Source organism: Ochotona curzoniae, unplaced genomic scaffold (assembly GCF_017591425.1).
Source record: "Ochotona curzoniae isolate NIBS_2020 unplaced genomic scaffold, NIBS_Ocur_1.0 contig_66, whole genome shotgun sequence".
NCBI classification, from domain to species: Eukaryota; Metazoa; Chordata; class Mammalia; order Lagomorpha; family Ochotonidae; genus Ochotona; species Ochotona curzoniae.
In genome coordinates, this window is record NW_024466512.1 from 26,560,140 (window position 1) to 26,587,926 (window position 27,787).

Here is a 27,787-nt window from a genome sequence, read left to right on the forward strand (position 1 = left end):
CACCAAGCCATTTTAAATAGCAGGGTTTAGGTTGTCTGCAAATGGACACAATAAAAATATGGTGGGCTGAATAACAACCTTAAATGGCCTCAACTTCATCTTTGGAATCTGAATTGCCATTCCATTATTTCTCATGATAAAGAGGATACAGAGAGGGCCCGGCGAGGTGGCGCAAGTGGTTAAGGTCCTCGCCTTGCACGACCGGGATCCCATATGGGCACCGGTTCTATCCTGGCAGCCCCGCTTCCCTTCCATCTCCCTGCTTGTGGCCTGGGAAAGCAGTCGAGGACGGCCCAGAGCTTTGGGACCCTGCACCCACGTGGGAGACCCAGAAGAAGCTCCTGGCTTCGGATCGGCATAGCATCGACCATTGTGCCCACTTGGGGAGTGAATCATTGGACGGAAGATCTTCCTCTCTCTCTCTCTCTCTCCTCTCTGTGTATCCACCTTTCCAATAAAAAAAATAATAAAAATAAATCTAAAAAAAAAAGAGGACACAGTGATATGACCCTGTTAAGGATCACAAGAGGGCTAGATTATATAAGATTATTTGTGTTGACCCATAGCAGTAACAAAGGACTTTGTATTAGGAAAATTAGAGGATAAACATGTGCAGAGATGTGATGACGGATGTTGAGATGGAACAAAAAGGAATCATGGTCTCTAGCACCCTAAAAAGTCAAGCGAAGGGATTTCTCTGCTAGAGATTCTAGAAGGATCAGCATTGTTGACACTGAGATCTTAGCTGAATATATGATATTATAAATCACAGTTGTGAGAATGAAAATGTATGCTTCATAGTATAAACCACTTTATTTAGGCCACTATTTTGAGATATATTTTTAGCAAAAATAATTGACATTAGCACAAATGCCCACACTATATTACTGTTATATCAGAATATGTATAAAATGGTGCCATGAAAGTTCCAAAACAGTGCTGTCAGAGTGAAGAATTCAATTATCAGGGAGGTGGTGATACTGGGGAGATTAAAGTTTCATCAAGTATTAGATGAGTCATGGAGAAATTAATTTTATGTCAGTTTACCAGCCTGCCTGTCCATACCTTCATCAACATTAGTGCATTAAAGGCATCTTTATTTGCCAGAGAATTTAAACTGTACTTTAGCCTTAATTTAAATGCTTTATTTTTAACCCATTTCCATTTTCATTGATACGACAATAATGGCAAGTATTACTAGGTAAAAGCTGAAGCTGTGACACATGTAGGCACTGTAAAATAATGAAAGCATATTAATTAATAGGGTCATTATCCCACATACTTGTTCTTTGCATGTGAGGAAAATGTTACTGAAAAACTGTTTCAGTAGTTTTGAAATGTGCAATCCATTATTAGTAGTTATAATCATCACATTGTAGAAAACATTATTAGAAATTATTCCTCTTATCAAAGTAATAATTTTGCAGGTTTTAGTCAACAACTAACTCTTCTCTCTTCATTCACCTCACCCCCACTACCTTCTAATGAACTACATTTTGCCATTTACTTCCATGAATTCAAACTTCAGGATCCTATATGTAACTGAGATCATTTAGTGTTTGTCTCTCTCTGCTTCCTTTCCCACTAAAAGAACTTTCCAAGTTTTGGTCTGGTTTTGGTGACACCATAGTAATGGATCACATTTGTATAACAAATACAGTCACCAAATATATGTGAGGAGAATGAAGAATGAGGAAGTTGGATGGTTAATGCATTCTGAAAGGATGAGAAGGGAGATGAGGTCATAGAGGCATCACTATAGAGAGAAGGAGCTGAGAGATACCCAGCAGGAGGAGTTGTTGATGACAGCTCAGATGCAGCCAGGCCAACAGCCCTTTTTCAGAAGGGAATGAAGCAGAGCTGGTATTCTGGTGGCACAATAAACAATCCAGTGAAAACTGGGAGGATATTGATGTCCTTTGGGTCAACCAGAGGTTTCAGCTTGAAGTTCTGTAAGATGGCGGTGAAGAACAAAAACAGCTCCATGCGGGCCAGGCCTTCTCCCGCACACATTCTTTTTCCTGAAAGCAACAACACAGAGGATGGATACTCCTTGAATACTATGTTCCTTTTGGCACAGAAAGAATGTACCATTATCATGTGATGGATTACTGAATGAATGTTTCCCAAGTGAACATAAAAGGTGATTGGAAGGATGGTTGATGTTATTGATGGAGAAGTGGATGGACATGCATTATACACAAGTCATAGCTTTGTTAACAGGAATTATCAGATAAGCAAATTTATAGAATGTCTACTCTGTGTGGCTCTTCCTCCAATCCTTTTTGTAGAGGCACACCCTGATTGCTTATGTTCCCTGTTCACTGTCAGCTATTCTATTGCATGAACATTACTGTTTCTGGTTTCAGTTAACAGTTAGACATAAATTCTTGAATCATTATTCTGTTTCTAGGCATTGAAGGAGTAGTGTTTGTGATAGAGTGATGCATTGAGAGGCAGAATTCAACCCTTCTTCTACCACTCTTACTGTGGACAGAGCAGAAGTCAGCCTCCAATTGAGGATACATCATGAGCAGGGAAGGTGCCAGAGCACTGAGCTGTTTGTGATCATTCACAGATAGCAGGTTCCCAGGTCCTGGACCAGGCATGATCCAGATCAAAAGGCTCCATGAAGTGAATCTTGACCTCTGAATAATGGAGTCTCTCTTACCTGTTGAGAAAGGCATGAAGTAGTCACTCTTCTTAAAGTTGCCATTCTTGTCCAGGAAGTGGCCAGGGTCGAACCTCTCTGGGTTGGGGAACTCTTTGTCATCATGTAGCACTGATGTCAGCAATGGTAATATGGTTGTGCCCTGGAAAGAACAGGCACAGGTAAAGAAGCATACTGATGTTAAGGAGCTGGAAGAGATGTTGAAGGTTACTTGGCTTTCATTTATTTCATTTTTGGTTGAGAAATTTCTGATTCAAAGGAAAGAAGTGACCTTCCTATTACATATTTCAAATAATTAAAGGCAGATTTACAGAAGGAGAGGCAGAAGACTATTTTTCATCTTCTGGTTAACTCCCCAAATGCCTGCAAAATCTGGGGTCTTCTAGGTCTCCCACATGTGTGCAGGGTCTAAGGACATGGACTATTCTTCACGGCTTTGCCAGGGCAGAAGTAGAGAGATGGATGGATAGTGGAGAAACCGGGTCATGAACCAGAACTCATGTGGCAGCACAGCATGGAGAATTAGCCTGGCAATCCATGGCACTGGCCCTGATAACATATAGTTTAAAAGTGCAATAAAATTGGGTTTTGATGAACTTTTTTTCCAGATGAACTTAAACAACTATAGATCTTTGGGTCAGCATGATGGCTCAACAGACGAATTCTCTGCCTGTTGGTGCTGGCATCGCATATGGTCACCGCTTCTACTCCTGGCTATATTCTCCTCCCATTCAGCTCCATGGGTTTGCCATGGGAAGACAGCAGAAGATGATCCTGGACCATGGGTACCTGGACCCATGTGGTAGCTCCTGAGAAGCTTATGGCTTTGAATCAGCTTGTTTCAACTGTTGTGACCTTTTGGAGTAAACCAGTGGAAGGAAGATCTCTTCTTCTCTCTGTAAATCTGCTTCCAAATAAACATTAAAGAGATTAAAAAATAGAAAAAGATCATCCCCACAAATTAAAGACCTTGTGATGTAAGTCATTTATGATGTAGCACAAATTATTCATTCCCAATTCATTTTAATCTGGCATCTCAAAATCCTTTTTAGTGAGCTACTTTTGCTAAGTTGCATTTTCTCTGCTTTAGTTCCCAAATCTAAACATTTATTTTCTTAGAGATAGAAGTATTCAATCTCTTCCATGAAAATCCATATACTCAGTGTATTTGCATTTTCAGGACTTTTGTATGTTAACAGGTGATTGGAAATAAACACTAGAATTTATGATACTCTCAACATACTGCAGGATGCTGAGATCTAATCAAATACACTCATAGTTTTAGAAAGTGAATGAATGTTCAAACAATTTTGCATGAATGAGAACATCAATGCTGCCCTTTAGTTCAAGTCAAGTTTTCCTCACCCAATTAGCTCATGACAAACTTGCACATAGTTTTAATACTTGAAGTAACAAAGAATTTCTAAATAGCTTTAGGGGAAAACATATGTCTGGTCTAAGAGTAGCCACATGTCTACAAATTTATTTATACTGAATAGTGATCTTACTAAATGTTTGTAAATGAACATATTTCATAGTATACATTCATTAATGAAATCACAGGAATTCAACAGTCAGCTCTGGTTAATTATCTCTGTTGGCTTTTTTTTTTTTGATATGGAACACTTCATGAATTTGCATGTCATCCTTGTTCAGGGGCCATGGTAGTCTTATCTGTATCATTCCAGCTTTGTGTATGTGCTGCCAAAGTGAACAGTGTTAATTACTTCTTATAGGACGATACAAGTGTTGAGCATTTCCATCACTGTAGAAAGTTGTATTGAACTCAACTATCGCCAAGCAGTCATAACTTAATCACAGCCCCAGCTAATTCAGCTTGCCACAGGGTTTGGTAAGTCTCTAGTTATGAATTTAATACAGAAAAATCATAAAAAGTGATAATGCTTTATGACACATGGAGTATTAAAATTTAAATTTCAGTTTATGTGACAGTTGGGACATGGTTTCTGCATTCATTCACATAGAAGTTAAAACAGTTTTGTGTAAGTATGGTGAAATTGAATATTGGCTGGAAAAAATATATGTATATGCTGAAGCTTATTACTTGTCACAGAAAACATTTTGCAATTTGTCCATGTCCTGCAGTGCTTCCCTGAGCAGGTCCCCAGAGCAGATGCAGTGTGTGAAGGAGTACCAACTCTATTGAGTCAGGAAGAATTCTGATTTGTATTAAAACACAATATTGACGAAGAAACTCTATAGCTACCACTTACTATTCACTAAGTTAGAGTGAGAATTTAGGGATATAATAAAAATAGACTAAAACTGACAGTATCTCACCTCATTCGAAGAAGATCAATGTTACTTGATATCAGAAATTTGACATGAAATTTTCAATGAACGAAAATTAGAGAATGATTTCTCACAAATATAGATACAGGCATCCTTTACATGGTGAGAAGATATCATCTGCATATTTAGTGGACAAAGTGATGCCAAATATATGTGTATATCAATGGAATTCATTAGATGGAGCTGTACACACATTGATCACAAGACATCATACAAAGATTGAGGAAAGGAAACATCTCTCATACATTAAAATGAAGAGGAGCAGTTACACTTCATCGCCTGGTATTAAACACTCTCAGAGAGACCATGAAACAACAAAGATGCCTACCCCCACAGCTCCTGCTCAACGCTTTATAGAAACATTGCTGGGGAAAATGTCATAAAGCGAAATTAGGCCATGAGATAGAAAATAAGGAATAAAACAAATATCAACCTGGTTAGCAGGATAATACATGTAAGAAACTTCAATTTTAAACAACTTTTAGCACTAATTGATGAGTTTAGCAAATTGTCAAAACAAAGAATCAAAGTAAAATGTAATTATATTCTGTCTACTAAAAATCAAAAAATGGAAAATTATTTAATATTTTATTATTGATAATACAAATACAAATATTACTTAACAGGAAGAAGCCTTATAAAATGAGTGTACCTAATTGTAATGGTAAAGTATGCAGATTGGAAAGCTATACAATACTCACGTACTGAAATATTGAAGAAGTTAGGACACCATTCTTTCTAAATTTTGCTATAGATTAGAGTCACCTTCCAAAATTTTAGGACACCAATATATATTTGGAAATGTACAGAGCTAATAATAACCCAATAATCACCAAAAAGTGCAACAAACTTGATAGACTCACATTGCCAGATAATGTTAAATTCTCACCTTTGATTCATGAAAATAATTATATTTTTATTGTTTTTTGATACAAATTTTAGCCCTTATAGAGTATTTTGGAAACAGTACTAAGTCTGTAAAGGTGACACATTTATTTGATTTGTTCTTCCCTTGTGCTGGGAGATAATGTACTGATAATGTGAATTTAGGAACCTTGAGAATGTGGAGGTGCAGTGTGAGAGAAATCATTTTACCTTGGGGATGAGGTAGTTTCTGAATTTAACGTCATGCACCACACCGTGGGGTGTATTAGTGCTAGCCTGGTTAATGAATCTCTGGACCTCATGTATGACAGCGTCCGTGTAGGGCATGTGGCTCCTGTCCTGCATGCAGGGGCTCCGGTGTCTGCCAATCACACGCTCAATCTCTTCCTGAACCTTGGCTGTTAAAAAAATAAGAAAGAACTGATAGGAAAGAGAAAACTGGCATAGTTGACAGAATATGTTAGAGCTACAAGAAACATGGGATTATCCCAAAGGCATTTAGATTTGAATTTAATGTTTCCAATATACTGAAATATATAAACTAATTGGCATAACATGACTCTCACACAAGCCAGGCACATGGTACATTTGTACATATCAATCAATTGGCATTCATGGCAGCTAGCAAGTTCACAATGGTATATATTTAAAAATATCAACATAATATTTATCACATAATTCCAGAAACTATTGGCAATGCAGAGAAAAATCAGGAATGCATAATTTTTAATAAAAATAATATAGAATATTTTACAATTAAATTGTCCTGGTAATTCCCTATAGATGCTTCTTATCTTACAATGGAGTTATGCATTAACAAAGTCATTCTAAGTTAAACATGGCATTAGTGTCCAAATGCGGTGCATACTCTTAATCTCTCTAATATGATGCATTAGTGTAGGTTTCCTTAAACATGCTTAGATCACATACAAAGCCCAACATTGATCAAAACTCTTTTTCCCATAAACTCTTTTTATTAATATGATTATCATATTATTATCATTTTATGATCCATTTCATAGGCCCTGGGATGTCCCTTATCCCCTCTCCTAATGCCCCATGTGCCACACAGAGTTCTCCCATATCATTACAATGGCAGAGTTCCTCATAAATAGCCATAAGTCCATCATTGTGGGCCTGGACAATGACAGATAATCAAGCATTCTATTGCCAAAACACATGCAAACATTTTCACTGGGAGTCCATCCTCGATGCCGAGGTAGATATGCACACTGCACCATATCCTCATATCTGCACATATCAGTCTCCACCACAAAATCAGTATAAGTGTCCCCAAGTGAAAATCCACAAAGAAAATAAACAACAGGAAGAAAAACAGAAATTCACAATGCCATAAATTTAAGCAGCATGCCACTGGATATGAAAGTCTCCATTACGGATTACTGTACATTCCCTTAAATGAAATGCCACAAAACAAAATCAACAACAGCAAGAAAATATAAGACTTACAGTGCCACAAAGTTAAATACCATGCTGCTGAATGACTAATGTGTTACTGAAGATAAGATAAAGGTACCAAAAACCAAAAAATGAGGCACCTTCTTGAAGAGAATGATGCTACAGTATGATCTATAAGACATTAAAGAATTTAATCAGAAAAAAATAACATGTTTTGAAGAAATGAAACCAAACCAAAAAATATCAAAATCCATGAGATGTAGTTTCCACTTGTCTTTGATGGTGAGATGTATCTCCTGTAGGCAACAAATTATGAGCTTCGTGTTTTTAATCCAATCCGTTAATCTATGACATTTGCTTGATGAGTTTAAGCCATTATATTCAGGCTTAATATAAGTAAGTGGTAGTTGTTGTTGTCATTAGCAATGGGTTGTTCATTGATTTAGTCTTTTATTGTTATTTTATTGGGATGTTCTTTGCATTTGCCTTTGGTTTTGGTGGATGCCAGTCCTCTTGTCTGTTAAGAGAACATCTTTAAGTATCACTTATAGGGTAGGTCTGGAAGAGGCATATTCTTTTAATTTTTCTTTGTTGTGGAAGAATTTTATTTATTATGAAAGATAAAAGAAAGCTTTGCTGAGTACCTTATTCTGGGTCAACAATGTTTGGCTTTTAGAGTCTGGAATATGTTGCTGCATCCTCTCCTGGCCTGTAGAGATTTTGGTGAGAGGTCGGTTGTTAGTGTGATTGCCGTTCTTCTTTATGTCAAATGATTTTTTTCATGAGCACATTTAAGGATCTTTTCCTTATGTTCGATTGAAGAGAGCTTAATTATCATGTGTCATAGTGAAGTTGCTTTTGTTCAACACCATTCGGAGCTCAGTGACCCTCCTGGATGTTGTTTCCAAATTCTCTTTCCAGATTAGGGAAGTTTTCATTTATTATTTCATTAAACACATTTTTTTTGTTTTGTTTTTAAGTTTAAATCAGCTGTAAAAGTTTAATTCTTAATTTAATGTAAAGAATCCTTGTTAATGTCAAAATCAATGTAGCTGGTCAATTGTAGGCATAATCTATAAACAGTTTATATATATATATATTTATTATTAATTATATTGCATTATGTGACACAGTGTTATGGGCACTGGGATTCCCCCCACCCCTCCCAGAGCCCTCTCCCCATGGTGGATTTCTCCACCTTGCTGTGTTACCACAGTTCAAATTCAGTTGAGGTTTTTTCATTGGAAGTATTTACCAAGCATAAAGTCCAGCGTCTTATTATCCTAGTGGGTTCAATGATTTCTTGGTGAGACCACTTCTGATCTGAAGGTAAAGCCAGCAGATTATCATCCCAATCAATTAAAAGCCCCAACATAACATCAACAACCATTTACAACCTTATGACATTAATTGACCTGGTATTGATTAATAGTATGTTAATAGAAAAATGCCGGCTCTTAACTACATCCTGTGACTTCTTCATTGACATTTCAATTTTTGGTTTACATTCAACTGGATTCCATACACCTTAAAATGGCTATAGATTACTATTCAGCTGTCTCATCTATTTTTATTTTTGCATTTAGCTGTTTATAGTGTTGAAGCATGATTTTGCTGAACTTAGTTGTCTTTCGGATGGTCTGAACTGGCTTGTAACTCTAGCAAGACATGTGTTATCAGTTTAGGTACAGAATTTTTTTTTTTTTTTTAGGATGGGTGTGCAGAGAAATCCCCAATACCCCAGTGAGGTGTAACTAATCTTTGTGTCCCACCTCGTGAGGCATGATTGAATCCACGCTGGCCATTTCCTGTCTGATTCTAAGCTTTCCTTGTTATTGTCTGTGCATTCTAGATTTTTTGTTTGTATGTTTGTTTGTTTGTTTTGAGGGGTTTCTGGAGCAATCCTAATGGTCACCGTGAGGGAGTGTGGGGACCCAGAGCTGGAGCCAGACAAGGACCAGAGAGAGCTTGCCTCCCTAGTCCTGAAGAAAGTTTATTATTCTGTTTCTGCAGACCGCTCAGGGCTCCTGGCCGTCGTTCCGATGACACTGGTTTCTGCACTGCAGAGATTGGACTTCTTTCATTCCCTGTGGAGGCTCCAGATGGGGTTGGGTGACCTCAGAGTTCTTGACCTCTGAAGGCACTCCTATTCCCCTGGTCTCCTTGGCAGTTGGGATGTAGTCCTTGGTGTCCATACTGATAGTCCTTGGTGAGGATCTGGGAGTCTTCAGGGTTGGGATACAAGCCTCCTCCTGACCTCCTGCAACACTCTGGAGTCTTCCTGCTGGTCCATACGCATGACCTCCTGTTAAGAGGCTTTCAGGGTCTCTCCTGATTCCCCCCTTATGACTGTGAAGCTTTGCTATTGTTTAGTGCCAACTCAAGTCCATTTTCTATGAGTTATCAGATTTGATCCTGATAGGCTATATTTCACGTCTTCTTCTAACTTTTTAGGGAGATGGAAGATTTCTCTGCATTCCCTCTCCATTATGGAGTAACATAGGGTATTAAGAGTGTTTTAGGTTTTACAGTACTTTGATGTAGATCATAAGCATTCTGACTCACATTAATTGTTGTTTTATAGATTACAATGCATTATCTTATTGCATTGGATACATGCTGTCAGAGATTGCAAGAATATTACAATATATAGGTATTATTTTCTGGATTAACAACTTTTCATCTCAGATTAAGGCAAACATGTGGTATTTAAACTTTTGGGATTAAACCTCACTTCCTTTTCTGCACCTTCTGGAACTCCCATAAGTCTTAATTTGCCCATTTATAATAGTGTCTCTTAATTCTTGAATACTTTTTTTAGTTTGGCCCAGGTCTGGTTTTAACCATTTGATTGTTTCCCCTTTATGAGAGGAAACATGTTCCAATTCTGAGATTGTTTCTCCTGCTTCCTTCATTTTCTTATTGAAAATTTCCACTGAATTTGCTTTATTATATCCTTAACTTCCAATAATTTGGCTTGATTTTGTTTCAGTGTTTTATTTCCTGTTTGACATATTCCTTAAATTCTTGCATGTGCTTCTTATTGTTGATATAAAGTTTTACACAAGTGTTTTGATTTTTTTTATCCTCCATTTTCTCGATGTCTTTGCAGTTAACTCTGAGGTTGGGCAAGGCTTTTTCTCTTTTGCAGGGGAGGGGAGTCTTTAGTAATATTCATTGTGCCTTTGTCTCTTCCTTTGCTCTTGGTCATTGTAGTTTTAGTTAGTAGATTCAAGTTTTCAAGCTGTGTCACTGCAATTTGATCTTGCTGATTGTAGCTTGTACACAATTCTTTGCAGTCCCCCTTTCCACTCTCTACAGCGAGCTTCAGATCTGGGTTCTTACGCTAGACTTCTACTATGGTCTCCATAGCCCAGCAGCTCCGCAGCATGGTACTTCTCGTGATCCCACACTGTTATTGCACCGATATCTGTACACTGTTTCTCCAAGTTCCAGTTTGCATAGTTCTCAGCATTAGGGAGACAACAGGTATCCTGAATAGCTAGGTTGTTGACAGTGCTGGTCTTGCTGGAACCTGGCAGCCATAAGGTCTGTAGGCCACTCGAGCATATTTTGTGTTGCAAGATGCAAAAGTCAGTGTTATTTTTGATGTGGGACCAGTGCAATGTACTGAGCTCGATTAATTTCCTTCCAGTTCAGTGCCCATGTAGCTAAGTGTTGTCCCTGTAGTCTCAAAGCCTTTTCCACACTGTACAAAATGGGACCCGATGTGCCATTGGTGGAGTTTTTGATCTGCTTGCTACCTGCACCTATTTTGGGTGGAACCTAAAAGATGTTGGTGGAGTTTCTGGTGCCAGTGTAGTTCAGATTGCCACTTGCTGAATGTCCTTGGCATGTCAGGTCACTGCAACACCACACCACCATCTCTGCTGCTTTCCTGAGTCCATCAGTTTCCATGTGCTCCTCTGTTTCTGTCTGTCCTTTCCTATTTCCTGGAATGTGGCCTCTCAGCTACAACCTGGGTAATGTTTCTCCATCTGTTTAAATGTGTCCTTACCAAATTTTGCCATCTTGACTCTCCAATCAAAACTCTTAATGCAAATAAATTTCATAATAAAATGTGGAGTAATTCAATAAACTGAAAATGACTCACTGTAGGGAATCAATTATTTCCCTCTCATCATTGTAGAACAGACTGTAAACTGAAACTTTTTATGAGATTCATACCTGCGACCTCAGGGTGCTTCACTAGGAGCAGGAGTCCATATCTCAGGGTGCTGCTGATGCTATCTGTCCCACCAATAAACAAATCAAATGCAGTGACTTTCAGGTTATCCAAAGTAAATTCAGATTGCTCATTATGTTTTTCCTAGGAATGAATTGATGAAATTATTTGATGAATTAATTTCTAGCATATTATTGATTCCAGTAAGCACAAAATAATTCAGTTTGTAAAGTAAAACCAACACCAAAAAACTGGGGAATAAATGGTAGGGAAGACATCTATGTGACATGATGGACTGCAGTGCAGGTCACCTGTTCTTGCTTGCCTAAAAATCCTCATCACCTTCCTCTTTGCAGCTGCCTGTTCAATGGGTTATATTTCGTGCTCATGTTTTACACACAATTTGTATCACTTCTTTATTTTCTTCAAACTTGCAGGTGTGAAGGTGTAGACAAGTGAAACAGCACCTGAGAGCAGGATTTAAGGTGAAAGTTGGCACGCAAAGTTTGATGGTAACAAATGGAAGTAAATGAACCTGTGATGGGGCAGAATTGGTGTACTAAGACCACACTAGCCTCCACAAGACTTTCTTTTTTTGCAAGATAAACAAGCACACCAGTTGAAGCCATTTGTGATTGGATTTTTGTGGGTTAGATGGAGTCCTAATTAGAAGCGATACATAAAGATAAGTAATTATTACAAAGGGAATGTAATAATCTTCTATCAAGAGAGTGTGTTTTACTTCTGGAAAATAATTACTTGGATCAGACTTTCCCAAGCACTGCAGGTGAATCTGGAATTGTTTGGAATGTGAGAGCCCAGTCAAGTTCATCTAGAAAAGTTCAAGAAGAATCAGAAACATTTATGATGAAGAGAACTCCAAACCCGTGGAATAGGGGCACAAACTGCCAATGTGGGATTAAATTGGAGAAAAAGAGATGATAAGCCAATGAAAAGAAAAAAAAACACAGTTGATTTAGAGTTGAGGAGATTATTTGAAACAGAAATGCTAACAACAAGAACTTAATTTCAGTAACAATTAGATATAACATGTTCATATGTTTTGTTATATATCAAGTAGTGTGCTTGGTGGTTGCAATCAGAAATCAATTTTAGTTTTTAAAGATGTCTGCATACAGTTTTCCATAGTGGTTACAGCACTTTACATTCCCACCAATGTTGCCCAAGCTATTCTGACAGCAATAAGGTGGTATCTCATTGTGGTTTAGATTTACATTTTCTTAATGGCCAGTGAAGTTAAATATCTTTTCATATAATTGTTGCCAATTTTTCTTTTTCTTTTGAGAATTGTCTATTGAGGTTCTTTGTTCTTGAATTTTTTAGTTTCTGGGATATTCTAGACATGAATCCTTTCTTAGGTAGCTTACAAATATTTTCTTCCATTCTGTTGAATTTTGTCACTCTATTGATTGTTTTCTTTACTGTGTTGAAGAATCTGTGTTTACTCATTCCCATTTGTCCTGTCTGACTTTTGTTGCCTGTGCTGTGCAGCTTGTATCCAAGAAGTCAGGTCATCTACTACCGCAATGTCTTGGAGTGTTTTCCTTCATCTTCTTCCAGTAACTTCATATATTCAGGTTCAACACTGAGATCTTTGATCAATTTTGAGTTGACTTTTGTTTGTGGTAAGAAACAGGGAACTGCTACAGATCCATACACACAGAAAGAACTCAAGTGTTTTTTAAAGAAATTCTTGTTTTTCTTGCACCCATGCCAAGCAGATCATCAAATGCATCATAACATGCACAAAGCAATCAACTCTCTGAGCTGCTGTTCATATTTTACCTGTTCCATTTTGATCAGGAAACAATCAATAAAGTCCCGAGGATTGTTCACATCTAGGGATTGTTGGTGTTCTTTTATTTTTTCCAAGATGAAATTCTGGATATAACACATATTTTGAATAAATTTATTATGGCTCCCTGGAAGATAGTCAATGAGAGCTGGAAAATTATTGCAGACCTAAAAAGCAAGAAAAAAAGACATTTTTAGCCAAATAAAACATTTACTAAAGACATCCAGACTTCATTTCAAGTGCAGGTTGAAAACTTTAGATGTAACAGTAAAAATTGTACAATGTTCACTTTGAGATAGACTATTTTTTTTCCTTTACTATATATTGACAGCAAGTCTCTTAAGGAATTAGGTCTGGAATAAAAATCGACCAAAGTGTTAAATGTGATAGTCATGTAACATGCTCATAGAACAATTTTATAAGTAAATAAATAAATGCACTTTCAGATGACAACAGATGTTGAGGAAGTTGGGCAGTCAAACCATGAGTATGATGTTTATCCGCTGTTTATTACTTATGCCTCTAGTGTAGAATGATTACTCCAGGACAGGGAGAGTTTGAAAATTCCATGAATGTATTCCCCGGAACATTTTATGTTCTTAATGACCTTGGAAATGAGCATTTCTGTGACTTTTCTAAGATCCTGCAAGGATTTTTTTTTTTTTTAAAGAAAGAAAGTAGAGTAATAGCTCAGCATAGGAAAACAATCACATTTCTTTATGGATCCATACATTTTTACAAAAGATTGATTCATTTATGCTTTAATTGGAAAGGTGGATATACAAGAGGAGAGGCAAAGAGGATCTGTCCGATGCTTCACTCCCCAAGTGAGGGCTGGAGCTGAACAAATCTGAAGCTAGGAGCCAGGAGCTTCTTTTAGGTTTCCCACATAGGGGCAGGGTCCCAAAGCTTTGGGCTGTCCTTGACTGCATTCCCAGGCCACAGGCAGGGATCTGGATGGGAAGTGGGGCTGTGGGATTAGAACTGGTGCCCTTATGGGATCCTGGCGCATTCAAGGCAAGGACTTTCACTGCTATGCAGTAGTGCTGGACCCATGGCTCCATATTTTTAAAAGATTGTTCTGTTATTCTTCCCTTGGAAAGTCAGTTTTATATAGAGAGAATCACAGACAGAGAGGAAGATCTTTTCCCACTCATTCACTCTCCAAGGGGCTGCCGCCACCAGAGCTGAGCCAATCTGAAGCCAGGAGACTGGAGCCTCTTCCAGGTCTCCCACTTGGGCACAGGGTCCCGAGACTTTGGGCTGTCCTTGACTGCCTTCAGAGATCACAAGCAGGGAGCTGGACGGGATGTGGGACCACCAGGATTAGAACTGGCACCCACATGGGACTAGAACCGCAGCCCTAATGGAATCCCACTGTGTGCAAGGCAAGGACTTTAGCTGCTAGGCTACCACAATGTGCCCATTTTTATGGCTCTTGTTACATAGCCTAGTGACCTTATTTGTTGGCATCCAGTCTGAGGCATCAAACTTGCAAATCTGATCACAGTTTTCTGGCATCTATGTGCCTGTGAATATCTTCCCTCCTTGATTTCTTAACCCATGATGTCTTCCAAGTGTGGCATAGAAAATTCTAAAGGTCACTGTGGTTCAATCCTGCTGGTGGATGTTAACCTCCCCTTAACTCTGCATAAGCTTGATTGTTGTGTCCTTGCATGTGTCAAGTCAGCCAATGTCTACCTGAAAATTGGTCCAAGAGCTTGGTGTAGTCCCCACCGGTCAAGGAGACAGTGGGATTGAACAGCTTGTTATCTGACCATTGATTTCCTGGTGTTCAGATCAAGGGCTCATCTCTGTTTCTGATTTCATTGACAACACTGAGCTCTGTGCACGATTGTGATGACATTTCATAGCGTGGGTCTCTTACTGAGCATGATCAGTAAGTACGATTGATGATTTCTTATGAAGAAAGGATGTGAATCTCACCTGAATCCATGGGGACGTTAGAATAGTGAAGGCCTCATGCAATAGCTTCAGAAAGTGGATAAAATTTTGATCTGAATATTCAAAACGTTTCTGAAAAATAACGGAACAGATCACATTGCAGGGAGCGCAGCCCAGGATAAATTCAGGATCACAGGGAGAAGCTGAAAGAATAAGAGAGTTTAAAAGTAACATTAGACTATACGTAGGAAAGCTTTCATTTTGAGACAGCAGGAAAGGATAATTTTACAAATGTTATCATTTACACAAAAAGTCCTTTAAATAGGGAAAAACCACCATTCATAAAATTAGCATGTCTTTTGACTGAACTTCATTTGCACACTACATTGTTTCTAATAGTGGTTATCTGATATTCCATACAAACACATAATCTGTGTTAAATATTTAATAAATTTTAAAATTTATTTAAGAAATTATTAGAGTGTTGATTTCTTGTACCTTATAGATACAATTCTAAGAGCATAACCATACTATTCCCTATTCCCCTCAGTTTCCCCTGCCTTCCATTTCTTTTCCCTCTTTTTCCTTCCCTTCCCTTCTTGTCTCTTTTCTTAGTTACCAATCCTCTCCTCCACTTCTATCCTTTGTTTTCCTTCTTCTAACTGCTGTAATAGTATAATTCAAATTGACCTTATTACCACAGGTTTAATGCACCACTAACTCTAATGTTCAACAGTTAAGAAGTCAATTATTAAATTTTTGTTGAAAGTGTTCTGTATTTGGGTGGAAATCAAAAAAGTTTAAGAAGATAATTTTTAAGGGCTCAAGCTGTGATGCAGTGGGTTAAATCCCTCCTCTGAGATCGGGGTACTGGTTAGAGCCCTAGTTGCTTAACTTTGCCTCCAATTCCCTTCTAATGTTTCTGGAAAGGCAGCAAATGATGGTCCAAATACCTAAGTCCCTATGACGCATGTGGGAATCCAGGGTGAACTTTCTAGCTTTTGAATTTTGCCTGGCTCAGACTTGGATCCTACAAACATTGTGAAATGAAAAAGGAAATGGGTAATTTCTTCTCCCTCACTCTCACTCTATTGTTCTTCTTTTTCAGACAAATAAAGAAGTAAAAGAAAGTGACAAAACAACTCTTTTCATGCTGGCAGAGTGTGATAATCAAATGTGCCCAGTATGATTGATGAGCCAGGACCATTCTTCAGCTTCTGTCACATCGTGGCAGAGATCTACATACTTGAACCATCATCCACTGTCTCCCAGATGCAGTGAGAATCTGACATGAAGAGGAGCAGCTGAACTGGAGGTGACACTGATAAACAATGTGGGTGTCACAACTTGTAGAACAATATAAGGCACTACAATGCAGTTCCCTACTCTATAAGGCTAATAATTCAATAATTTTTAAAAGAAATAAGTGGAAAAATGAAATAGGGATGGGAAGCAACAAACCTGCTGGGTACCTTACATTTGTGATAGTGTGCATTAAACATTGCAGAATTCCAACATTGACAAGAAAGCTTTATTTTAGCTAAGGAGATGAAGAGTAATTTGTGAACCAAGGGAGTTATTTGTGTATGCATCATTCACAGCTAGATCTTCATGTGCCATTAACAAGACAGAGCAGATTCACCCACCGTTGGTTTTCCTCAGCTCCTCCACAAGGCAGCGGGCCTCCTCTTGAATTCGCTCCTCTATGCTCCTCTTCCCCATCCCAAAATTGCGCAAAGTCATGAGTGTGAAGCGCCGGGTCTGCTTCCAAGTCTTCCCATTACTCATCCCGATTCCTGTCAGTGTGAGAACAGTGAGTAAGAGAATACCAGGCTAGGAGGAGGAAAGATGACAGGGAGCTGTCATATGCATGTCACAGGCTCTCTCACAGAGCTCCTCAAGTTTCTGCTTTCCATCCTCCCCTCTTCATTACCAACTGCTGATCGGCCAGGTACACACTTGAACATGCACACAGGTGCATGTACTCACCAAGTCCTTTGTTGGTTTTTTCAAACAATGGGAAACTGCCTCTCCCAACAAACTCATCTCCATGATCAACCAGGGCCTCCTTCACTGCTTCATATCCATGCAATATCACAGTGGGCTTTGTGCCAAAATACAGTGTGAACACGGGGCCATAGGCTTTGGACAACTGCAAAAGGAAATGGAAATTTTACCAAAGAAGACATTATTTGGTCTATAGAGAGTTCATCCCTCAGATTTTAAATCCTAAATATTTAATTTTTTCAGGTAAAGCTTCAAACATTTCTGAAATATATTCATACATGTGATGGTGATTATTGTAGTTACTGTTTTTTTTCCATCTAACATGTGCCATGAACAATCCCAATAATTTGGGCAAACATTGTAATTAATCCTCACTCAGTATGTTAATCAGGTTTATATGTCATGTTTGGAAATAATGAAAATGAAGTCAGAAAATTGCAAACCAAAAAGCAGCATTTTCCCATTTATGCAGTAGATTAATGTTTGTTCACTTCCAGGTTTTGAGCAAATTTAGTTCACAGTGTCACACAGAGATGTGCAGTGTGCAATTGATTGATTCACAATCAGTAACACAGTTCATCCCAGGTTGGTTCTGGTCTATTAGCATTATAAAAATACTAAGAATAAATGTGTCTGTAAAAATGTGCCTTAAAGAATTGTAATGATTACCCCTTTCTGAGAATACATGGCAAAAGCAACTTGGAAAGACAGCTAGTGCTACAGGGGCAATGCCAGACCTGTGACATCTCACGGAGCATAATTTCTCTGTGTATTTGCAGTCGACAGGAGGTAGTAGTTTGAAGAGTCCAATAAGATACTGTCATCACTCACTGGAGCTTTAATGATTAAAATTTTACTGATTTATGCTGCTTCCTCAGTACTCAATGATTGCTTTTTTTCCCCCCGAGAAACAGTTGTATTGAGTCATGATTGGAAATAATATAGATATTTAAGCCACATAATGTTATTTTGGGGAATGAATGTACACATTTCAGAATGATTGTCACATCAAGCTAATTAGCAAATATATCCTGTCATACAGCTACATTTTTGTGTGTCTCAAGAATGCTTGAGCTCTAGTCCTTGGGGAACTTAGGGTGTTTCATTCACTATCATTTATTGATAAAACACTGCACATTTGGTCTTTAACTAGCTAACTCCTACTCACCCAAAGCTAAATAAAATTCCATTTTGAATATATACTTATTTGCTTTATGTATTGATCCATTAATGAGCCTCTTGTTGGCTTTTATGTCTTGACTACTTATAAATGATCTAACAATGAAAATAGAAATATGGTTATTTTATGAGATTTCACATTGTTGGGAGATGTACCCTTTAGAGGGGATACTGGATTGGATGGTGTTCTGTTTTTATTATTACTTTTTTTTTCAGAAAGGCTCTAGCAATTACTTTGTTTATGAATAGTTTAAAATAGTTCATTCGGGTGTGCTGAAGTCTTGGTGTATCGACTTTAAGCTGTCATCTGGCCTGCAAGCCTGTGATATGTGTGTCAGTCCATGTTCTGGCTCCTGCACGCTAGGAAATGGCTCAAGTGCTTGGGTACCTACACCACGTGTGGGAGTCCCTGGCTTCCCAGGTCTGGACATATTGGCTATCTGGAGAGTGAAAAAGTGAATGGAAAATCAGTCTTTGGCTCTTCAACAATTTTTTCTAACTCTGTCTTTCAAATATACATCTTTAAAACAGAGTCCCTTTCCTATAAAACTTGTTAGCAATTCTTTTTAAAATTTATGGTAATTGACCATAGTCGACGACAAGGGGTGATACATCATTTTGCTTTAGATATTCTTTTCCTTGATTCTACATGTGGTGTGAATGCTTTCTTTTTCTTCTTGTCAATTTCTATGTCTCCCTTTTAAAAAAAGTCACTCCAAGTATTTGTGCATTTTAAGTGGTTCATTTGATTTTTGCTATAGAGTTAAGTTGTTGAATATGAACTCTATGTACATTTGATTTTCTCTCATTCCTTAGAATAGCTTTTTCGCTTTGTAAATTGTTTCCCTTTTGTGCATGACATGTTATCCTTGAAGTAGTTAACTATGTTCATTTTTTTTAATCTCTTGTCCTTTTAATATCAGATATAAAAGTGTATTGCTGATACAAGGTCAGAGAGCTCTCTTCCATGTGTTCTTCTGAATAATTTATTTCAGATTTTATGAATATCAGAGATGTAGAGTGTAATGAGAGGCCAGGACAGACAGATAGGAGTGGGAGATGAAAATATTGTTGAAAGGATGTAAACTAAAACTAGATGGTCAGATATTTTAAAATTCAGAAATAGAAATTATGGAGAGACCAGAGGTAAATAATTGATTAGGGCCTAGGATAATAGAAGAGGAGGGAGAGTGGGAAAATTCTTTGCACATTTTTTAGAATTTTGAAATATAATTTGGATTTATGACACTTTTTAAATATTATTTTAAAATAATTTTAAGTTGGTTAAATAATATGGCAGTATAGGTTAAGGGTAGATCTAACAAGACAGAAACATTAGCCATGATGAAGCAGAGAGGCTGTGATCCTGGGAAATAGGAGAGGACAGACCAATGGCTGAGGGACACCCGGAAACCAGTGGCGAAGGGGAAGCAGCAGAGACAGCATAGTGGTTTTTCAGTGACCAGAAACTCCAGCGGTGGTCCGCAATTAGTGATTGGAGATACACCAGCAGAGACGTTGGAAGGGCATTTCACCCTAGGCATAGACCAACTGATTTGCTTGATTCAAGCACAAATAGAAGCCAAATGGCAGAGCCAAAGCAGGCAGGTCCAGGAACAGGGTGGATTTCAATGCTCAGATCCACACCAGTATCACATAAGGCACCATTTGTGTATTGAGGCAAAGTCTGTGAGGCTGGAGGGACAACAGTGATCAGTTATTCCAGGAGCAGTTCAATCCCAGTTTAATGCATTTCACTGGCCACCCCTAAGGAAAACACCGACTTGGAATTCTACAGGATCTACCCTGGAAAGTCAGGGTAGCACTCAGACCTCATGGATAGCAAGCCCTGATCTCCACCAGTGCCGCATCATGTGATATTTTGTACTGTGGAAAAGACAGTGGGGCTGAAGAAATTAGGGTAAGATGCATATGCACTGATCCTGGAGAAAATTCACTTTCAGTTCAACACATTGTACTGGTCCCACTGGGAAAATAGCGTTGACCTAGCAACCTATGGGTTCCACCCAGAACTGGTTCAGGTGGACCAGCGTCACTGACAATTCAGTAATTTAGGACAGCTGGCATCTCCCTGATCTTGGGCATTGCTCAACTTGGGAGTGGGAGAAAGGTCATGCAGGCAAACACGTGGCCATAGCATGGGATGACAGGGGTTGGAAAGTGGTAGCCAGGAGCTGGCACTGGGGTGACATTGGTGGACTGTAGCATAAGATCCCAGGACTGAAATTTGCTGGAGGGAGTCGAACAACTGTCTTCAGTTGAAGAACCAAGTGCCAAATGTAATCAGTAAAATTGTCCTTTAGACCAGTGGACAACACAGCTCAGAAACCTGTCCTAAGGAGAAGAATCTGCTAACCAGAATAGCAATGAGCAAAAGCAAAAGGAGACACAGGGGCACAATGAATGCTATTGAGGCCGTACCTTCAAAGGAACAAAAGCCTTTGTCAAACTCAGAGCTATCTGAGAAAAGAACAAGAAAGTGGGGGATAAAGAATTTTAAATTAAAAATAAAAATCGCACATCTTGTTATAAAACCTGACAACAACAAGACATACACACAAGAGTTTAAAGAATTTAAGGAATATGTCACACAGGAAATAGGAACCCTAAAACAAAATGAAGCAGCTATATTAGAAATGAAGGACACAATGGAGAAAATTAACAATTCAGTGGAGAGCCTCAACAATAGAATGAAGCAGAAGACAAAATCTCAGACTTGAAAGCTATTTACTTCAACAATGATTAAATAACCAAAAAGCTGAAAGAAGAACTGAGTCAAACTAAGGAAAGTATTCAGGAGTTAAGGGACACTATCAAAAGGCCGAATGTAGGAGTCATGGAAATTCCAGAAATCACAGAAAGAGAAGCTGGGTTAAAAAATGTATTTAATGAAATAATAAAGAAACATTTCCTGAATTTGAAGAAAGAATTGGGAAACAAAATACAGAACAACCACACCGCTCCAAATCAGTTGACCAAAGACAATTTTTTTTTTAAAGATTTATTTTTATTATTTTTTCATTGGAAAGGCGGATATACAGAGAGGAGAGACAGAGAGGAAGATCTTCCATCCGATGATTCACTCCCCAAGTGAGCGCAACGGGCCGATGCTATGCCGATCCGAAGCCAGGAGCCTCTTCCGGGTCTCCCACGTGGGTGCAGGGTCCCAAAGCCTTGGGCCGTCCTCGACTGCTTTCCCAGGCCACAAGCAGGGAGCTGGAAGGGAAGCGGGGCTGCCGGAATTAGAACCGGCGCCCATATGGGATCCCGGGCGTGCAAGGCGAGGACCTTAACCACTGCGCCACCGCGCCGGGCCCGACCAAAGACAATTTTTGCCACAGCACATAATAATCAAGCTCTCACCAAATGATCGCAAGGAAAAAAGTCTTTAAATATGCACATGAAAAATCAATTGATATATAGGGGAACCCCAATCAGACTGCTCACTTCTTCTGAGATAAATCTCTATGGATCAGAAGGAAATGGAGTGACATATTCCAGATTCTAAAATGAAAAAATTGTTAGCCCAGAATAATATACCCAACAAAACTTTTCCTTGTCTTACAAAATGAAAGAAAATTCTTTGATACTAAAAACAACCTTCAAGATTATGCCACTTTCAGATTCCAGAATCTTTTTTGTATCTGATTTTATGAACTTACAGCTTTTTCCTTTGTGAATCGTTGGGCGTAATGTTTATAATTTTCTTTTAATAACCACCTCTTTGTTTCATTAATCTTTTATATAGCTTTTTCCTATTTCATTATTTATTTTCTAATGTCATTATTTCTTCTCTTTTATTAATTTGGTTTTGACTTGTTCTTGCCATTTTATGTCCTGATATCTTTATCTGATATTTTGGAAAGAAGCGTTTTAAATGTTGGCACTCATACCTATCAACCTTCCTGTGAGCACTGCTTTTGGTGTTGCTCAGAAGTTCAAAATGTTGTGTTTTCATTTTCTTTCATTTCAAATAATTGTTTTAATTTACCACTTGAATTCTTCTTTGCTGTTTATCTGGTAGCATGCTGTCCAGTCTTGTTGTGTTACTACTCATTTCAGAGTTTTCTTGACTAAAGTGCAACTGAAATTTCTATGTTAATTTTGGAGTCTGCAACTTTGCATAATTCATTGGCTAGTTTGAACAGTTCCAGTGGATTCTTTAGGGTTTTTTCTGTATTAGGTACTGTCCTCTGCCAACAGAGACTATGTTATATGTCTCCCAATTAGGATGTCCTTCAGGATTTTCTATTGTCTAATGTCTTTGCCTTGGGTCTAGTCTGAAGTTGATTTGAACTAGCAAGACTGGGCACTCTTGTGTTTGTACTTAGAGGAAAGTCTTTCACGTTTTCAGCCCTGAGCATGATGTCAGACCTGTCATATGCGGACTTACTGTGTTGAGGCACATCATTTCTGTGCCTATTCTACTGGGAATGGTTTTTATGCAAGAATGAACAATTTTCTCAGATATCTTTTGTGATAATCATATAAATTTATTGTCCAACCTGGTAACATTTGGTTTTTCTGGATGTGTGCGTGTGTTGAATCATTCTTGCTTCCCTGGGTGAATAGCACTTGATCTTGGTCAATGATCTTCCAAAGCAATGAAAATAAGAGTGGAAATATTTATGCAAAAACAAAATGGCTCTTCCTATGACTTTGAATAATTTACTAGTGTTTTGTTTTTGATTTACTGTGCTGTTATAGGTTCCTAAATGAACTCTTGCGTTCCTACACTTCTTGTCATTCCTGTATAGCTGTTTATAGATTGATCTCATGAAATTAGTCACTTTAGTATTTTGATCCTACCACATGATAATGTAAACATTTCTCCTTTTTCAAAATGTGTTCTCTCGGGCCACTACTGATAACAATGAGGAAAAACAAAAAAGCAATGGGACTGTCCAAATCCATAGGAGTCACTTCCTACACAAAAATAGCATATATGTTTGCTTCCAAGAATATATTTTAATTTCAAAGTCAGTTCATGTTTACTTACCCTTTGTAAGCCACCAGAGGAGCGTAATGGGTACTTACTTTGATGAAGGACTTGTTAATGTCCTTCAAATCCATCTGCAGGATGTTTCCAATAATTGGAAGAGGCATGGGGCCAGGAGGGAACTTCTGCCTGGTGGTGTTCCATTTCCAGAGCGAAAAGAGAAGCAGACAGGAGACACCGAGCAGCAAGGTCACAGCTGGGTCCATGGGGACTGCTCTTCCTCTGAGACAGTGAGGAGCTGAAGGTTGAGGCTTTTAAAATCCTTCCTGCTAGCTCCGTGTGTGTGTGTGTGTGTGTGTGTGTGTGTGTGTGTGTGTGTGCCATTGACATACTACGTGATTAATCAATCTGGTAGGTCATCTCTAATCTTTTCTGAGTGGACTTTGTTCATTGAGAAAGATACCTCTCCAGATACCTCCCCAGATACCAAGATTGGGCCAAACTAAAACGAGGAGCCTAGAACTAACTGCGATCTCCCAGAATATGACACATACCCAGTATTAACTGATACTATGCCACAAAAAGCAGTTTCTTCCCATTAATATCATTCACATTCAGCATTTTGTTACTAATTACAGTTTTAGTTAAGTCGAATGGAGGCAAGAAAAGTTTAATTGTAACCTCATTGTAGTTACATAATCCCAAGACACGTTGAACATTTATTTTGCCCATTACAAGAAATGCAGTAATTTCCCCTGGTTTTGCACTAGTTTAAAGTAGCGAAAATGGTTATTCTCATGCTATTTGGATAGAGTAACCTCATTTGTGCAGTAAAATTTAAAATAAATAAAAAAGAAAGTTATCTACATGAGACCCTTTGTGAATGACAGCTTGATATAAGAAAAACCATACTAAATGTAAAAAAAGATTGAAAACAGCTCTTTTAAGACTTGGAGCTAGACACGAATGTTCACTTAACAACTTCTTCATTGATAGTTTAGGCAAAGGAAAACCAGTCCTTTGAAGTGATCCCCACATTCCAATGTTCTTGGAAATATTAATCATAATAGCCAAGAAATGGAATCAATCTTGGTGGGCTTCAATGGAAAAATGGAAAACAAAATGTGAACTATATGCTTAATGGAGTAGTATTCAGTCATGAAGAGAATGAGTCACATGATTTACAACATAGTTCGCTTAATATAATGTCAAGTAAAACAAGCAAAATAGAGAAACCCAACACCGCTTTATCTGACTCATATCTCACCAGTCAGGGTTGCTTACCAGAAGTTAGGCAATCAGGAGACAAGGAGAAAAGAGACACGTGGCTCAAACAACATGTCTTACATATCAAGATATTGAATAAATCCATACATAAGTTTATATGCCAATAAAGGAATGATAAGCTTCACATTCTGATCTCTTTTCAAACTCTTCTCCCACCCATTTCTAAGCAGTAACCTTCAAAACCCCAAACTATATTCACTGGCACTCAGCCTCAAGAATCTACCTGTATAAAAGAAATTACAGCAGGCAAAGATGTGTAAGAGTGATAGTTTTTCATTAATTGTAGTAAAAATAAAAGAGATGCAATCCTTGGGGACAATAGTATAAGTGTGGTCAAAACACAATGAGGATTCAACATATTTCTTAGAGTATTATTGTCCTAAATATTGAAATGCTCACAGCTTACAACTGCATATCTCTTATGTTCCTAGTCCTACATCTTTTCTTCCAGGTCTTCTGTTATCTCTTCCTCCTCTGCCTCTGTCTCAGGCCTGTGTGTGTGTGGTGTGCGCCTGTGCACCTATGAACTCAGGGGATTAGAGACACAGAATGTTGTAGAACCGGGACTTAAAATGTCATCATATAATACTCATTGTGCTGTGCCATTGTTCAGCTTTCTATGCCTTAAAGAAAAACTGCTAAAATGAAGTAAAATGGTTGAAAATTAGTATGTGTTTCTATCCAAATTTTTATACACCCGTATTTAACTCTGAAAATATCTGAGTCATTGAATTCTAGAAAAGGTGGAGAAAAGATATCATTCTCCATTCTTCATCACTGTGGAAATTAAGCCATCTCAGATTGACTGTAACCACTAAGTGAAATTTAATGGGAAACTCTCAAGAAACTATAGTTCCCATTTCACATTTAACCTAAGGTAAGTCTACTTCTGCTGCTACTTTAGTACATTATTGGAGGGACTTCATTCAACAGACTCAGAGCGTAGAAGGATGACAAAATGCAAACCTGAATGGGAGGTGACATTTAGAGTTTTGAGTCAATGAAAGCTGGCTAGTGACAGGGCAAGTACAAAGATGTTCCCTGTGAATGTGGCATCATATATTTTTCATTTGGTAGTTCAGTTATCTTCAAGCTCTTTAACAGTGAGGAAATTAGCTTCCAGGAACAGACTCCTGTTTTATTCTCAAGTTTCCAGAGATTTTGATTTTTCTTTTAAAATTTTATTACTTTTTATTAGTATCATTTTATGATATTGTTCCATAATCCCTGAGATTTCCCTTATTTTTCCCCAATTGCTTCCACCCTCACTGAGTTCTCCTATGTCATTACTATAGTATAATTCTTCATAAACAGTCTTATGTTCATCATTGTGGGTATGGACAATGGCAGAGAGCCCTGCATCCTGTTGTCAAGATATAGTAAACAGTTTCATTGGGAGTCCATCTTTGTCTGGAAGTAGAGAAGGTACTGCATTGTATCCTCGCATCTGGATATGATAGTATCCATTACACAGTTACTACTATACATCCCCTTAAATGAAAAACCACTATACAAAATCAACAATAGGAAGAAAAATAGGAATCTACAATGCCATGAAGTTAAATAATATACTGTATTGATAGTCTCCATTGCACAGTTACTACACATTCCTTTAAATTAAAAGGCACAAAACAAAATCTATAACAGGAAGGAAAAAAAAAGAAATGAACAGCACCATGAAGTTAAATAACATGCTACTGAATGACTTATATGTCAGTGAAGAAATAAAAAAGAAAACCAAGAACCTTGTTGAAGAAAATGGTGCTAGTGTATGATCTATGAGTCATTAAACAATTTAATCAGAAGGAAATGTTTTGAAAAGATGAAAATAACAAAAAATCAAAATCCATGAGATATAGGCTCTGCTGATCTTTGTTAGAGAAATGTATCTTCTATAGGCAGCAAATAGCTGGGTTTTGTTTTTTAATCCTGTCTACTACTCTATGATGTTTTATTGCTGAGTTTAATCTATTTACATTCAGAGATAATATGAATGGGTTGTTCATTGATTTAGTCTTCTGTTGTCATTTTCCTGGGATGTTCTTTTCTTTTTTTTTTTGGTTTTGGTGGGTGCTGTTCCTTTTCTCTGGCAAGATAACATCTTTAAGTATCATTTGTAAGGCAGGATTGGAAGAGGCATATTCTTCTAACTTTTTTTTGTTTTGGTTTTTACTGTGGAAGAATTTTATTTCATTTTTGAAGACACAGGAAAGATTTGCTGGGTACATTTATCCTGGGCCAACAATTGTTTGCTTTTTAGGATTGGGACTATGTCACTCCATTCTCTTCTGGCTGTAGAGTTTCCTGTGAGAGGTCTCCTGTGAGTTTAATTGGCATTCCTTTCTATGTCAATCAATTTTTTTTGTCACGCTCACATTTCAGGATCTTTTCCTTATGTTTGGTTAAAGAGAGCTTGATGATCATGTGACATGGTGAAGATTGCTTTTGATCAAGCCTGTTGGGAGTTCTGTGCCCCCTCTGGGTGTTTTTACCCAATTCTTTCCCTAGATTGGGTATTTTATCATTTATTACTTCATCGAATACATTTGCAAACTCAGCTTCTCTTTCTGCACCTTCTGGGACTCCCATAACTCTTATATTTGGTCTCTTAATAGTGTCTTTCAATTCTTGATTACTCTTTTTTTTTTTTTTAATCTTGACCCAGTTCTGCTTCCAACTTTTTGTTTGTTTCCCCCTGGTGATGAGAAATATCTTCTTTCTTTTGAGATTCTTTCTTCTGGCTTCTTCACTATATTTTGGAGAGTCTCCACTGTACTTTTAATTTGCTCCACTGTATTCTTCATTTTTGATATATCAGCTTTCATTTGATTCATTTCCAATGTGACTTATTATTTAAATTCCTTGAATGCCTGCTTTATGTGCTTCTCATAATTGATAAGGCGCTTTATAGCAAGTGTTTTGAATTCTATATCCCCAATTATCTTGATGTCTTCCTCAGTAATCTCTGAGGTTGGCAAAGGCTTTGCTCATTTGCAGGGCAGCCTTCAGTAATACTCATTGTGCCTCTGTCTCTTCTTTTGCTCTTGGTCATTGTACTTCTGATGATCAGACTCTACTCCTTGGGGCAAGTTTCTAAGCTGTGTTACCACAGATCTATAGTTTGATTTTACTTACTGCAGTTGGTACACAGCTCTTAGT

General features: G+C 37.9%; 1 protein-coding gene and 1 non-coding gene across 2 annotated transcripts; both read right to left on the reverse strand.

Moving 5' to 3' along the window:
* Positions 1-1,839: 1,839 nt before the first annotated feature.
* Positions 1,840-23,607, reverse strand: LOC121164390 (cytochrome P450 2C18-like). Its single transcript, XM_040992514.1, has 9 exons — positions 23,440-23,607; positions 17,185-17,347; positions 16,842-16,991; positions 15,238-15,398; positions 13,281-13,457; positions 11,477-11,618; positions 6,080-6,267; positions 2,672-2,813; positions 1,840-2,021 (listed from the first exon to the last, which is right to left on the reverse strand). The coding sequence occupies exons 1-9, from the start codon at positions 23,605-23,607 to the stop codon at positions 1,840-1,842; spliced, it is 1,473 nt and encodes a 490-aa protein (XP_040848448.1).
* LOC121164412 lies at positions 4,283-4,386 on the reverse strand. Its single transcript, XR_005885086.1, has one exon. It is a non-coding gene; the product is annotated as a U6 spliceosomal RNA (small nuclear RNA).
* Positions 23,608-27,787: the final 4,180 nt, after the last annotated feature.

What these genes read in the sequence shown, in the direction of transcription:
- LOC121164390 (XM_040992514.1), bottom strand. Translation starts at nt 23,607, where the DNA reads ATGGACCCAGCTGTGACCTTGCTGCTCGGTGTCTCCTGTCTGCTTCTC. An exon ending in AAAAACCAACAAAGGACTTG is followed by an intron (nt 16,992 to 17,184) that starts GTGAGTACATGC and finishes TCACACTGACAG; the next exon opens with GAATCGGGATGAGTAATGGG. An exon ending in TAACGTCCCCATGGATTCAG is followed by an intron (nt 13,458 to 15,237) that starts GTGAGATTCACA and finishes CTTGCTTTTTAG; the next exon opens with GTCTGCAATAATTTTCCAGC.